The following is a 16215-nucleotide window of genomic DNA, read 5'->3' as shown; positions in this document are numbered from 1 at the left end:
TGCAATGAAGGGTTTAATTTTCATTCTTGCCTTGACTTTAGCCCCCAATCAGATAACCTCCTTCTAGTTAAGTCTACCCGCTTAAAGTCTATTTTGCCCTCCCTGTCCCTAAACCCCAGTGCTTTGAAAATCTCTGCGCCATCATCCTGAACTATAGGGTGAAGCCCTTTACAGAACATTATTAAGTGTTCGGCAGTTTCTTCTTCCTCTCCACACGCACTGCATACCGTGTCTACCCCTTCGTATTTGGCCCGATATGTCTAGGTTCGCCACGGAGGAAGGTTCGCAATACTTTCGTCCTGGCCTCAAACAGTAGAGAACTACCCCGAGTATTATCATAGATCCTTTCCTTGGCAATTTCCTGCTTAAAAGTTCGATAGATCTCTAGTGCGGACTTCTTAATCATGCCAATTTTCCACATGTCGGTCTCCGTTTCCTTCACTTTCTTCTTAACCGATAGTTCTTTTTGGTTTGGCCACCTCCTGTTTACCAGTATTTAAGTATTTACCAGTCAATTTCATGGTTCGCTTCCTCCATTTTGTATCGACATTCTTCATGTACAGTACCATGCACGGAGGAAGGAAAGGTACCTTTCTTTCCTCTGTGGTACCATAGAACTACAGTACAGTACAGTACCATGGAACTACATGTACAGTACCATTAGGGTTCCTCGATGCGCGCGCCCCCTTCCAAGGCGGCGGAGGGGAGAGCGCGCATCGAGGAACCCTAAGTACCATGGAACTACAGCGCCGCCGCTACTGTCACCCGCCGGAGAATCAGCCGAGATGCGGCGCGGCCAAGGAGGTATAACCTCCTTGGGCGCGGCCACCTCGTCGTTCACTCCACTACCCCGTTCTAGATTCTAGTGCACTGCACCATAGCCTCCTAGATTTCTCTTGCCTGCCGAATTATTGGCGGTCACTTAAAAAGCGGCCGTCGTCGGAACTATAATGATGGCGCTACTTAACTAGGGGGTGTCTTCAAATACGTTTTTATGTTTTCGGAGCCTATCTATATGCAACAAAAATAATGTAAATTTTTTTCAAAAAAGCGTAAACATAATTATAGGTAACCCTACGTAAGTGACGTTGTCATTCAAAAAGCAACTTTTTCAATACAAGGCATCCTCTGAAATTAGTAACAAGCACCAAATTGCCGATTTTAAAGGCCAAGTACAAAGACCCCCACCCCTACGTAGGCAGCGCTGCCATAGATGACCGGTGGTGGCCTTTGTGCGTTTTATGGTGAAGTTTTTTTTGTTTTTCGTGTGTTTTAAAGCCACGATGGCGGCGCCCACGATACTCCACGGAGGAAGGCGATACACGAATCGCTGTCTATCGGTGCTATCGGTGTATGTTCGTTTACGCTGAGCCGCCCTGAAAGAGACACGGCATGGTCGCTCGCATCATCACTGTGCTGAGGTTTTACGTGTCAGGGTTCCTTCTTAATCTAAATAATCAGCGCACCCACGTCACGTTTATGGTTTTCGCTTCGAGGAAGAGCTGCCGGAAGGAGAGCTTGGTTTCATAGTATCATCATGCTGGCCTTTTGCTCTGCGTATGGCTGTACGAGCGCCGCTGGACGAAACGATGTAAGCAGTGTTTCACAACTTCGCAGAATAGCTGCTCAGGCTATCGCTGCCAGAAAGTGAAGCAATTTGAAGCTTTCCGAAACCACTGTTTTCCGCTCGAAACATTTTTGTGGCAGTGACTACTATCAGAGTTATAGCGAAGGCGTAGACCGGGAATGATGGTTAGATCTGCTGACCGAAGCTAGATGTGGTGCGGTCTGTCTACGTTTACAAATGGTACGAATCGCAGGCACCTCGAGCAGCATTCTCGATGAGACGGAAATATTCAAGATGTCAAATGTTGAATATTATGCTGCATGCCAGGTGGGTGACGTGCGAAGCTCTCGTGCGCACAGAGGAAGGCAGTGCATGATTCGTATCTTACAGCCGTCACTTACAAAACTGAAAATAAAATGTTGGCACACAACGGATTTCTAATGCTGTTCATAAAATATACCTCTGGAATTTTCTACCGGCAGAACTTTTGTGATCAATAACGTAAATTCGCTGCAACAGTGCAGTTTATGATGAAACTGATTATGTTTAAGTATCTTAATTTATAAACAAAAAATTATAAAGCCGTGAGCTAGCATGCTTAGCTGCAGCCATAGATCGAAATTTTCTAACAAAATTCGAAGGAAACACTTGATTAGTCCCTGGATAAAGTATGGGTAGCACAGCATGTGCATTAGGCGAGCTAGTAAGGCGGAGGGAAGGGTTCCGCTCTTGCAACGTGCATCGGTCAGTGACCTTGCTTTGAGCTGAGGTACTGTTGAACAGTAATGGGAAACTTTAGAAGTTCGGATGACATCATTGGGTTAACAAATAAATTTTTCTCTACTTTGAATTTTCGATCGGTCAAAATACTTTGACCATTATTGTCAAAGACAGAGCTTGAAGCCAGTATTTTCTAGAATCGGAAAGTATAAAAGAGTTATCTGCTACAGGCTGTTACCAGTGGTGAAATTGGGGAATACAACAGTGCTGTGATCAGGAGATTTGCAAGCTGAAATCTGTGGACTATCTGCATACGTTGGTTGGCTCAGTCACCACACATCACCTCCACACCACATACTATAGCAAATAAGTTTGCCCATATGTGCATCATGGCTCGTTTCAAAGCCACCATACTCTGCTAGTGCTTTCTTTTAAACTGTGCTGACCAACACGGACCAAAGACAAGGGATAGAGACTGTATGGAATAGGCTGTTTATGATGAATGTAAACCAATGTTTCAACATCCCTGTCATGAGCAGTCACCCTTCAGAAGGAGAAAAAAAAAAGAAGACAACCAACTATAGACGACGATCGGTACTGCACGAACGCACGCATCGTACAGTGAGGCCCGAGGCGTATGATCGGGGCGTGAGCAGTGACGAGCTGGCATTGTCGAGGTGTACTTGCAAGGAGAAGGTCGCTTTGCCAGCAAGTGCACTGGTGGCAGAGTGTCGGGACTACAACTCGACAACTTGTGATGCGGGCGTTCCTGGGAAGTGGGCGGAGACGTTGACTTGCTGCGAGGAAGGCTGCTCGGGATGCAGCTGCCGCGCTCAGCGACCGCCGACATTCCTAGCCCAAGCCCCCTTCGAAGCAAGCCGCCGAAGACGGTCCCAAGGTGGCCACGTCGCCTTGCAGCACCGGGTATCGCCAGAGGCCACTAGGCCCAATTACCGAGACATCTGCCACGTCAGCAACAATGTAAGACGACGACTACGGGCGACCGCGTTGGCAGCGGCAATGACGATGACTTTCGTCAAGAGTTCCGAGAACTTCAACAGGTATCCGACATGATGGGTCGGGACAGTGATAAGAAGCGGGTCTGCTGGGAGAACAATTAAAGTCGATGAGGAGCCCTAAGGCTATATAAAGTTGCCGGACAAAGTTTAGTATTCAGTATGGGGGTGTGTTTATAGGTGGTTGCTTAGTTCGAAATTATTACTAGCTGTTTTGTGCATTTCTATGTATTTTTTGTGCGGTGAGTGTTTATTAAAAGGGTCTTGTTAACAGAGTCATGTCTCAGTTCATCGCCCACAGCAGCAGCCCGTAATCCGTGACAATCCCTCACGGCGCCCCAAAAAAAGATGCAGCTTCTCTTATAGCAAGTGTATGAAAAAAAAAAATAAAGTTTTAAACAACAGACTAGCAAGAATTCTCATTACAACTTACGAAATAAAATGCTATTATTCCTTACGGGCCAAAGACCAACTCGACGCATTTGGGCCTGTGCACAGAACAAAGGTGCGTAACTCGGTAGCCCTCCTCCCTCTGTCTGTACAGCCCAGCAAGAGTAACTACAAGTGCTCAATGTGGCAGCTTATCAGGTAAATAGCTTGTTGCCCACAAGTGAGGCCTCTTTTTCATCACTCCATGCTATGCTAACGACATAGATATAGTACAAAAGGTATCCCTTGGTTATGCCAATGTAAATATTTTGCATTGAAGGGTTACTTGCGTGATGATCCAAATATGTACGGCTTTGAAAAACATTTGTGCAAAGAGGAGCATCTATTCGAGTACACATGACCTTCCACTCATTACATTTTTTTTTAAACTAGTTTTGAACCAGAGGGGTGGAGGTGGTATGGGTGTAAGGAAAGGACTTAAAGACGCCGAGGAACGTCAAACCAGAACTGAAAAAGACTAGCGGAGGGCAGTTGGCACGAAGGCGACAACAAAAAATGAAGAAGAAGAGAAGGCACGTGCGATTACGAGGCAACTGTGCGCCAATCAGCTGATGACCAGTGATGGCCCATAGAGGTGGCGTGCCACGATTGGGCCACGTGCGACCATTACGTGGCAGTAGGCTGTGTGGCTGGGAACGAGCCGGAGCAGTGGCAGACGGGAGACAGCGGGCCGAAGCGTCGGACGTAGGCGATCCAGGTTCCGGCCAGGGAACGCGGCTGTCCACGCTACTGTCGTCCAACTATCAGCTGGGGCGGCATTGCCGGCACGAGTACTGCATCTCCGGGCGCGGCCTGGCCTGCTGTTCTCTTCCTTGCCGAGGGCATCGCGGATCTTGGCGAGGCGTCTCCGCGGTCAGCCGTTCAACACAGCGATGAACGTAGCCTGGCTAATGGTCACGGTTGCGTCGAGCATCGCGTCTCGGCGCACGCTCTTCGCTGGACGGGCTAGCCATTCCCCGCATGGAGCATTGCGTCTCCGATGCGGGTTGACTGCTCAGTAGTCGCACCCATGCCATCAAGCGCCGGTGTCACCAGAGTGTCGCACATCGGCAAGGGACGAGCGAGACGTTCTGCCGGCGAGACGCGGGCGTGTGCACGGAGGACCACGAAGGCAGACGAAGGGGTGCGCTGCTCGAGAGTACGAGTTCCTGGCAGCGTTCCTGAGCCGGACGTGGGACTTGTACGTGTCGGCCAGGTCGAGCTCCGATGTGCCTGTTCGGGGTCGAGTCCGTCGGCCTGTACAAGGTCCAAAGACGGGGCCTGCAGAACGGTTCCTGCCTGGGTGCAGTGGCCGGGAGCAGGTTCGTGTGCGAGACCTACCGGGTGTGGTCCTCGTGAGCCGTGGCCTGATCCTGGACCTCCGGAGTTGCGACCCTGACTGCTGCGTTGGCCGCGACGTCCGACTCAACGGCGCTGCACACGGTAGCGTATCCGTGCACCGTCTGCCGTTCCAGCCGTGCCACCTTTGCCCTCGCGCACGTCGACGACCGCATCATGTCGGGACGACGGGGACCCAAACTGTGAGGCAGCGGTTTATGTTTGCGAACCGAGAACTATACGCGCTTGACACTTGAGTAAGCGTAGCCGCGAGCTCTCCGCACATAGAGGTCTGACTCTCGTGCAGGTGGCGTGATGCTTGGCGTGTAGGGTTGTATATATAGTTTTATTTTCACCTGCCATTTCCTCTCTAGTGTGCAATATAAAGCTTCTTTTGTTCGCATCAATTGTTGATGTTAATCCTTTTTCGTCCGCTATCGACAAGCATAGTGACGAACGTCCTTAACCATCACAATGGGCAACCGCATTACAAAGCCTGTGCCAGCACCCCATCAGTGTCTGTCATGTCAGGACAAATGAGTGGAACAAATTCAGAGTATCTACAGTCTTATTGTGTTTTTGTGATAATAGTAACCACAAAAATAAGTCAGGACTCCCCCTCGCCGGTTTCACTTCAAGCAATCACCCAACCCTAAAATTAATAGCTGGATCTATGCCTGCTTTCAAGCCCCTCCTTCCCACTAAATAAAAGATGAAAGAAGTTTTCTGTGCTTATCTTGATTTTGATTGGAAGCACTGCAAACTTCGTGCACAACTCCTCATTGGGCACTGTGTGCGTAATCAGCACATCATGGCCCATGCGATAATTTTCAGAAAAACGGGGTGATTACATCACAAGTTTCGGCAATTTGTGATTATGGTGACGTCATCAAACCGTAAATTCGGGTTACAGGACGTTTTTTCATCATTGCTTTTGAAACTGATGGTCACTTTTCTAGTGTAATGAATCCAAGCTTGCTTTCCCCTTAAAAGGCCAACTCCAGCAATTTTTTTACCATGTCAGGATAATGGTGCTTTTTTATTCCTTAGACACTCTTCTCACGCGCCCGATAACTGAAACGCTCAAAAACTAAAAAATGATTTTTAATTATCGAAAAACCCCAATACTGAAATTCAACCGAGTGCGCTTCTACGTGTGACGTAAAGGTTTGCCTGACGCTGCCAGAACCTGCCTGATTGCACACAATGCCCGCCAGATGGCATTACATGTCAGCGGCTATTGACTAAAATGTTTACGCTGTTATGGTGAATATATGGTGAATCGTGTGTGGCTTACAACGCAATACCACTTGGCGCCTATCGCATGCCCACCAACACGGAAAAGGAAATTGCACTCTCAACCAAGGAAGTGCCAGCCAAACCCACACAATCCATAGCAGACAAGCAGACACTGCAGTGGCACATCAGTTCGTCACTTCCGCGAGGCAATACTCAACGTCACACACACAATGTTGCCATTTATTCTGGCAAGCGAGGTGAACGTTTCGAGGCAAGCTATAAAATTCATTTGAAAAGAGTCTGTGAAACTCAGCCTGCTATTTGGCATGAATGGCACGAACGTGCAAATGAACGTACCCAGTGAATTTCATTGAGATCCACTGACCTCGAAAAATCGCCAGAGTTGGCCTTTAATGTAACTTTCAACTTGAACCAACACTTTATCATATGAGTGTTCCAACATTAATCTCAAAGACCAAATTGAGAGAATCAGCTGGCTAAGTTTTCATTTGCGAAAGGCCGTAACAGTCCCAGCTAATAGTGTCGTTTGTCCATGGCAACTCGCGTCGCCTAAAAAGTATTGGCAGAAAATAGGTGAAAGTATTATATTCCATGAAAACCAAACTTAACCTATGTGTCTGCCCTACTGTTGATCTTATCTATAGCAAAGAAAGTAGTAACTTGAATGGACAATGAGTCATGTGCTATAAATCATTCAATTTATTAAAAGCAACAAGAGGGAAGTTGTATATATATGGCCAGTACCATGCGACACGTACATGTTGGAACACATTGGGACCTTGGGTAAATGTTCGACTTCGTGAACATTATTTTTCCTTCAAATGTGGACCATGTATTCGGCTGTCCCATTATTTGCATTGAGTGCCAATGTGTCACTTGTTGTGATGACACAACCATGATATTCCAAATGGCGATCGAATAGCTAGAGAGTTAACCAAAGCTTTTTGCATAAGCCACCTGTCTATAGCCTTGTTGGATAAGAAACTAGGTTTGCTGGTTTCAGGGTTATAGATGGGGAAAAGGAAGTGCAGATTATCTTCTGCTGTCGGATGGATTCATTGTGCGTGACCAGATGCATGTTTATATGTCGTCTTTCTGAAAATGAGCGTCGGTTTAAAGTTAGGGCCTGTATTGCCTTTCTGGCCTGAGTCCCTGTATTGTTATGCCAAAATGGGTGCATACCAACTAGCTTGGCTTTCCTTACTACTCCTGCTGCTCACAATGTTAAGGATCCCCGAGTTCCTACTCGGGGATCCTTAGTTATGCTGGCAGAAAATTGCCAAGTCAATGTAGTGAAACAGATAATTTATGAGGTCTTTCATTTCCTTTCTGGGCGTTAGCCGAAGCGTTGTCACTTGCTGCAACACAAGTTGATTCATTTTTTCAGAAGGCCTTCGCAGCAAAGCCAGCTCATGAAGCAGCACCAGGTCTGCATCACGAGTCGGGAAAGGCTGCAGAAACATCACCGGAGCCAGCATGTGAGCCAGGCTATGTCGCAGATAAATCTGTTCAAATGCGACTAAAAACCCGCCACGAAGCATCACAAGCTGTTGAAAGGAAAATTTTATCAACAAGTGCTACGCAAACAGAGCCTCGAGCTGTTTCTTCAGGTATGGCTCCTCATTTACTGTGAGATAAAAATGTTAAGCCCACTTCCAAGCCTGTGAATTACGAGTAAGCAGTGAAGCTGGCAAGTAAGCACCACTTCTTGGCAAACACAGATAGAGTTCTTCCTTGACCTTCTTCTTACTGTCATCTCTCTTGATTTCTTTTCTACTTCTTACTGTCATCTATCTTCATGTCTTTCTGTATTGACATCTCTCCTTCTTTCTCTCATTTGACTCCTCTTTATCCTCATTTCTTTTTCACACTCCCTTGTTCTACATAGCTATGCTGCTTGTGGTTTATCCTCACCCCTTCATTTTGTTCTCCTCACTCTCCAACCAGCACCCTCACTTTCTTTCCCATCTTCGTACTAAGCAATATACTAAACTCGGCCATCTTTATTCTCTCCTCTTTTCCTTATCATTCCTCCCACCCTAACTTTCTCACCAACACCATTGCTGTGCTATTTTATGCACTACTATGGCACACTAGGAGATGCTTGGTAGTATAACTGATTGTATGGCGAGTTGGTCAGTGTTTGAGGTAAAATTTTTACTGAGCACAATTGATAGGGATGCACAAAAAGGAAACACTAAGTCATCTTCTCTCTTCCTTGTGCCCCTGTCAACTGTGCGTGCTACAAATTACGAGCTGCTTGGTACATACCCGCTCTCTCACCTCCTTGCCATCCTTATGTCAGTCCTCCCCCTCACTTCAGTTTCCCACGTGTGTAACCATATCATCATCATCGGCCTGACTATGTCCAATGCAGGAAAAAGGCCTCTCCCATAATCCGCCAGTCAACTCGATCCTGTGCTTGCTGCTGCCACTTTATACCTGCAAACTTTTTAATCTCATCGGCCCACCTAACTTTCTGTCTCCCCCTAACCCGCTTGCCTTCTTTGGGAAACCAGTCAGTTACCTTCGATTACCAGCGGTTATCCTGTCTACGCGCTACATGCCCGGCCCATGTCCATTTTCTCTTCTTCATTTCAACAATGATATCCTTAACCCCAGTTTGTTCCCTGATCCACTCTGCTCTGTACTTGTCTCTTAAGGTTACACCTATCATTTTTCTTTCCATTGCTCGCTGCGTCGTCCTCAAATTAAGCTGGATTCTCTTTGTAAGCCTCCAGGTTTCTCTTCTGCAGGTAAGTACCGGTAAGATGCACCTGTTATATACCTTCCTCCTGAGGGATAGTAGCAATCTACCAGTCATGATTTGAGTGCTTGCCGAATGTGCTCCACCCATTGACTCGTGGTTCGGCTCCGCAGTTATTACCTGTCCTAAGTATACGCAGCCTTTTACAACTTCAAGCTGCACTATTACCTATTTCAAAGTGCTGTCCTCTTCCGAGATTGTTGTACATTACTTTCGTTTTCTGCAAATTAGCTTTCAGCCCTATCTTACGGCTCCTTATGGCTCTAGCATTTGCTATCCGGCAGTTCCTGTGTCACGAAACTAGTATATGATATCGTTTAAATCCAACCTAACGCAAGTAATGTGTAGTTTATGATCGGCCTGTGGGCCTTCTGTGCACTCCTTGTTTCTGCGAAGTTCGCGTTGTATGCTGCACGTGCACGTTTACTTTGACGAGATGGGAAGCTGACACCTGTCCAGCTTATCTTCAATATTTGTTCCATGATACATCTGCCTGCTGTTGAGATTTTAAAGGAAAAGCCATGTCTCCCAAGGCATTTTTGGGTGTCAGAATCGCGTCGAGCCACCGGTGTGCTCGAGCGTGTGGCAGGCATGACGTCATGCCACGTGTTGCCCTACAAATACGCTTTACATGCATTCAGAATCGCCGCTGTAAATACTTACGAATTATTTATCATCATCATTATTCTCAGCAAATGATCTGCAGTTTACCCTGTCCCATGTGAGCTGCATCTATTTTATTCCTGCAAACTTCTCAATTTTGTCATTTCATCTCTCTGCCTGCTTCGACTGCGATTCCCATCGCACTTATTAGTCCTATGCTTTACGTGGCCAGCCCTGATCCATTTCAATTGTGTGATGCCAATTGGGATACTTGATACGCCTGTTTGCCTTCTGACCCATTCTGCCATCCTCTGACATCTCATTGTTAGTCCTATTATTTTTACTATCATTGCATGCTGTGTGATGTGCATTTTTTTCTCTAGTTTGTTTCTTATCTTGCATGACAGGGCTCATCACCTAAGGGCTGATCCATAACCTGATTTCACAAGTGTTCAGGTTTTGAGTGCTCAACTGAACACGTTTCCTTAGTTTTATGTGTAACTAAAGTGGGCTGACACCCTATGAAGCTTCTTAGAATATTCATCCAGAGATTTTGTGTAAACCACAATCAAGATTTACTTTATCTATTCTCTCGTTGCAGTGCCATTTAGCCAGAAATAATTTTTTGGTAAGGTCACCTAAAGGTGGCAAAATCATCTTACTTTATCAAATGTTATACTTTTCTCAATTTTATCAATCGTATTGCCTTTGGCCCTTCCTGTCAAGTCGTGCTTAAAAATCCACTTAGTGCTCCGGCTTGAGTATATCCTTTAGAATAGTGTATCCCAAATTTCATTACTGTTTGAGTATGTATACCTGAAGACAGCCTTCCTAGCTAGTTTGTGTTGTATAGCGATCATCTCAACTAAGCATGGTGAGTGATGTATTGTAGTAATAAAGGGAAATATTTTCCCATGTGTGTGGCCGTCTGACAGAAACAATATCTGTTGCTTTTATTGAAGTGCACATTGGTAGGAAATGTGCAAACTACACTAGTAATATAAAGAAGCACTTCCTTGTTTAATGTGCATACATGTCCTCGTAGTTATGATGATCACCAAAGCAGACGTGGCTTTCTGACACATGTGAATGTTCTTACTGTCTTAACATTTTCCAGTTTGCTTCGTATTAACTTCTTTCTTTCATTTTGTTTCATATAATTCAATGTATTGGTACATGTACTGGTTTTTAGTGATGTGTAGTGTTATAATAATACTTCTATGCAAAAAAAAAGGCTACAATGGGCAATTTATGGGTTAGTGTTTATTGTCACGTACTTTAAGAAATGGCATCTAAACTAGAATATTTTTTCAGTAGCTGGTGTTTCTTTGTTTGAGAGGCACTGAGCAAGAGCTTACCAAGTAATCATATAACGATTTTATTAGAAGATCTTATTGCCTCCTAAATAGGCTGCAGAAGAATTGTTTTAAATTCGTCAAATACGAGCTGAGTTACAGGGATATGTTGCTTGCTATGAGCGATTTGTCTACTAATTTGTACCAGCGAGTGAGCTGAAAACCACGCGCGGGAAGATGACAAAGGGTGATAAGCTACGTCTGTTCGCCAGCGCACTTCACGACTTTAAGCATTGTCTTACATTTTTTTCTTATTGAAACGCGCAACTTATGTACTTTCACGTTGAGGGGGGGCACCTCGTGGCATCCCTGGGTGGCCGAGGTAACTATACAGCCCACAATGTTCAAATGAAGAAAAAGGTTGTGGATGTTTTCGTGGTGCGGCCATTTTGGATTATGGCATCATTTGTCGAGAGAGGAATGAGTGATTTCCGGATGAGTTTAATGTATAATTGTTAATTCTGGGTTGCGTGCTTCAGAATAATGTTCGGCCTCACATGTTTTTATGAGCCTCGACTACTGACCTGAAGCGTTTTGTGGCAATGTTCCAAAAGCACTGCAACACCTCTATAAGCACAGAATTGATCTGCAGCATGATGGAAATTGCCATAAGAGATTTGCTGCGATGGCATACTCGATTGCCATAAATGTAGCTTTGGTTTTGGGTGGGAAAAGGTGATCATCTATGTCACTTAAGTGTGCAGCAACGCTTGTTAATGGCCTGCTGTTTAGTTCGATTCCATTCTGGATTGCACTTTACATGGGCTGTGTATTTTCTCGATTGCTTTGCAGGTTCATTGTCCTTTGTGGCCCTGAGGCAGCCTTCTCCAATGGCGTCTATACGAGTCCAACTCCATTCGTGCCAGAAATGCACCTATGTGAGCATGACCAAGTCAACTATGAACGCCCACCTTAGGAAACACAAGGGCGAGCTCCCCTTCCAGTGCCACTTGTGTCCTGCTGCATTCACTCAGGCCTCCAATCTAATGATTCACTTGCACACACACGCAGGAAAGCTTCCCTTCTCCTGCGTTCACTGCAATGCATCCTTTTTGCAGAAAAACGACCTCATGAAACACTTTCGGACACACTCGAAAGAGCGACTCTTTTTCTGTGTACACTGTGATGCATCGTTTGTGATGAAAAGTAACCTTGTTAGGCACATGGCCATTCACACAGCAGGGTGTTCTTTCACCTGTGTCCACTGCAATGCATCCTTTTCACGGAAGTACTCGCTTTATGAACACATGCGCTCTCACACTGAAAAGCGTCCCTTTTACTGCGTTCACTGCAATGCATCCTTTCCGCGGAAGTACGCCCTCCTTGAACACATGCGCTCTCATACTGGAGAGCGTCCCTTTTCCTGCGTCCTTTGCAGTGCATCGTTTGCCTTGAAATCCCACTTCAATCGGCACATGCGCCTTCACTCTGGGGAGCGCCCTTTCTCGTGTGAGCACTGCAATGCATCTTTTGTGCAGAGAAACCAACTGGTGAGACACATCAGCAAGCACACAGGAAAGCGTCCCTTTCCTTGTGTTCACTGCGATGCGTCCTTTCTTTCTAAAGGTGAACTCGTGGAGCACATGCGCCGTCACACGGGAGAGCGTCCCTTTTCTTGTGACTACTGCACTGCATCATTTTTCCGAAAAAGTAACCTCATTGTACATATCCGCACCCACACTGGAGAACGTCCCTTCCCCTGTAGTCACTGCGGTGCATCTTTTGCACAAAAAGGCCACCTCACGAAGCATCTGTCCTGTCGTCATGCAATGAATATATTATAAATTTGACGAGCCTAGCTTCTTTTAAAAAGGCACTAAAGAGAAAAAAAATATTTTTTTTGTATAATATAGTGTAGTACATTTCCACAATTCCAAAAACGCCAGTTTTACCACGATGCAAGGTTTGGTAAACAAGTAAGCATGTGAGAAAGAAACGCAGGTAGAAACCTCACTTTGAAATTTCCTCACGAAACGTCTTGACATCATAAATTTTGATGCCATCTTCTAAGTCTTACATCATTCCTAATCAATAAAAAGGAAGTACATGTAAGTACCTAAAATAGAGAGTTTCAGAAAAATTCCTTGAGCCAGTGTTGCGAAAATATGCAAAACAAATCTTGAAACCAGTGGCATCACGTGCAATTTCGACGGAAATTTAAAAATGACATCTCAGCTTTGATTTTCTCTTTTAAGAATGAACTTATGAAGATGCAACTTTTGACACTGGAGTTCTCAGTGTAGAGCTTATCATTATTAATTGTTTCCCCTTAGTATTCTTTTAAATGAATAATAATATAAAATTTCAAGTCCGAGATGCCGCCTTCCTATGATAGCTTGATATGCATAAGTTTTTTTGGTGAAGGCCAAATTATGTCCGTTAAATGGACGTTATTTTATTTTGAAGGTGAACAGCGTACTCAGGCTCAATGAAGCATTCAGCACCTTGTGACATCGACAGTAGTTTAACGCCTTCAGCAGGACCTGGAGCCATGTCCCATGGGTTAGGATAAAGATAATGTCGACGGTCGCAGTATTATCATGATGCTCACTGACGGTGATGCCTGGCAATGGCTTCACTTCGGCTATAGTGTACTATAACTTCAGTTGTTTGGGTTAGTTTGTCTCAAGTCATGTGTCTTCACCACGTCACATCGAATGATTTGTCGTGTGCTCCTCATGGTGCGATAAATGGGAGTCACGATCTCAAATGCATAAACGTGCCAGCATGTCATTAGACAGTGGTGTGTTGCTTACGCCGCTGGTGTTTCAAGTACCGCAACAATCTGTGGCTTGGTCACAAAAACTCCCAAAAATCGTTTACAAAAGCTTCCAGGTCGGAGTGCACACGCAATTAATGTCTATCTAAGTACAGACTGTACGGCTTGTCTGATGTTCATGGTGACATGGGCAAGACGGACATCTTACTGGTGACTGGACATGTGGAGCATGAACAGCGTGTGCGTGGGTTTTGTATGCGTGCCCGGTTGAATGCAAAAATCAATGGACGTGAGCAAAATTATGAGCAGTGCGGATGGATGTTGTGTTTTGCATGGAATAAATCATCCTTAGCCATCATACTGCTTATTCCTCACGTTGGCTTCACATAATAAATAGAGTCGATACTTTCAATGCAAATGAGTTCGGCAGAGACCCACTTGTCTTGGTACTTTTTTAATTGTTTTTTTTTCTGAGGCAAGCTTATGACACACACATTTAGTTGAGCATCTGCAGAGCTGCTGCGGGTGCCCAACTAACTCCGTGTATGGCAAACATCACCCAGAGGACCGAAGTGCAGTAGCCGATCACCTCAGCGACTACGGTCGTCCTCTCGTGACATTGGTCTTGATTTTGCGCCCATTGGTCTGCATCTGCCTTCGAGGAGGAAATGCCGCTGACTTCTGAAGCTGTAACTAACTATAGTACGATGGGTTCTTGGCTAGGGGATGTGTCACAGAAATTTTGCCAATAGAATGTGCCTGCTGCGCTACACCCTGACTCATCACGTCGCAACAACTGCGCTACACTGATACGCTACAACTGATACTCATCACGTCGCCCACCCATGCGAGGCCCCTATTTTAAAGGCGCTACCTCGTGACAATCTTGGCACATGTGATTGCGATGAGGTGTTAGATTATCATGGTTTAAGGTGGGCTTAAGAGCTATTGTAAAAGACACTGAAATCAATGATTATCAATGATACTATGGTAATTACATGATAAGTTATAGTATCTACGGTATATCTGGATCATGAGACAAAGCTACTAATTGAAGCTTAAAAAGTCAGTAACAAAAATTTTCTCGTCTCTGCTCTTCTAGAGAAGTGGACGGGTAACAGGGAGTGCGGAGAGGTGACAATGAAGGTGTGATTGGAGAATAAGAATGACGCTCATTTGGGCAACTTGCAAAGGAAGGTAGAATAAATCTGTTGTAGAAAAGAGCAATAGTAAAAAAGTTCTTAAAGAGCTAGATTCGCTAATTATAATGTGTAAAAAAATAAGAGAAAGGATCTCCATAACTATGAATCAGAATAGTAGTAAGACCAACACATGAGAAACAAGGACCAACAAGAGTAAAAAAAATGTAATCTTTGCGTAATTGAGTGTACAGAAATATTAGAGGGGCTCAGCAACACTTTTTGAGCATGGTCGCAGAACGCTGCCGATCGGTAGGAGAGGCTCCCGACAACACGCGAGCCAAATATTATAGCGCAGAACGTGGCCTGGGATTCACAATAAATTCTGAAAGTCAGCTAAAAATTGCTTTCTCTTGACGAATGGCAAAAGGTGCTAAAAAAAATCACTCTTACGAAGAACGCCCATCTATCGGCCATTGGCTGATTTGAACATGGCGCGCTTGGTCATTACAGAGGTCGCCGTGGGAGGCCGCGACTTATCCACGCGTGCGCGCTGGATCACACTATATATCACACTGAAAAAGCAGTGCATTTGAATAAAAAAAGTGCAAGTTCATGAGGCACACGTGACGTATTCTCTCTGCCCCTGTCATCCCTCTCTGTTTGCTTGCAGCGCTTTCGTCGGGACGAAAGACCAGGCCCGTAACTAGGGGGGGGAGGGGGGGTCGAGGGGGTTCTGACCCCCCCCCCCCCCGAAATTTTTTTGATGCTATAACTTTTCGGGTGATACTAAAATATTTACACGCCTTCACAGCGACCACCAGCTGCCAAAGTTAAACTGAAACTTTCCTGGCATTGCTTCCCTCTTCTTCCTTTCTTCAAGCCTACCCTTTTACTAGAACACCTCGGCGCTCCCTCCCCCGCACGCGCACCTGCCCTATTTGTACAGCTTTGCACTTCGCCCTCGCGTTCCTTCGAGTCTTTTTTTTTTTCGTCTTTCAAACCGTAGCAGCTCCTTTATTGATTCCAGATGCTTTCCTTGTGCATTGCCGCTGGAGAAGTTATCCGTCTGTGCGGACCGCACGTGTCGGCTTAGGGTTCCTACGAAAAGCGCGTCTACTTCTGTGAAGGTAAACAGTTCGACAGCAACGGCAACACCAACACGACGTGCGTAAATTTGCCAGGGAACGAAACCCCTAAGCGGAAAAACTCAGCGGCGCATTCCGAGGACGCAGGCTGCAGGGCAAACTTTTCTCAAACTGTAGTCCTCGCCACCGAAACGAATCATCGAAGATGGCATCT

The 16215-nt window shown here is 45.5% G+C and overlaps 1 protein-coding gene across 2 annotated transcripts; it reads left to right on the top strand.

Moving 5' to 3' along the window:
* The first annotated feature begins 1249 nt into the window (after positions 1-1249).
* On the top strand, positions 1250-14186 carry LOC119167532 (uncharacterized). 2 transcript variants are annotated; one of them, XM_075890511.1, is made up of 3 exons: positions 1250-1591; positions 7721-7940; positions 11848-14186. In XM_075890511.1, the coding sequence occupies exons 1-3, from the start codon at positions 1538-1540 to the stop codon at positions 12837-12839; spliced, it is 1266 nt and encodes a 421-aa protein (XP_075746626.1). In that variant the 5' UTR covers positions 1250-1537; the 3' UTR covers positions 12840-14186. The 2 variants fall into 2 exon arrangements, with proteins under 2 accessions (XP_075746626.1, XP_037274920.2); XM_037419023.2 differs by having other exon boundaries at positions 1251-1591; positions 7718-7940.
* Positions 14187-16215: the final 2029 nt, after the last annotated feature.

The sequence above is a fragment of the Rhipicephalus microplus genome, chromosome 3 (genome assembly GCF_043290135.1).
Source record: "Rhipicephalus microplus isolate Deutch F79 chromosome 3, USDA_Rmic, whole genome shotgun sequence".
In the NCBI taxonomy this organism is placed as follows: Eukaryota; Metazoa; Arthropoda; class Arachnida; order Ixodida; family Ixodidae; genus Rhipicephalus; species Rhipicephalus microplus.
This window is presented reverse-complemented; position numbering and strand designations above follow the sequence as displayed.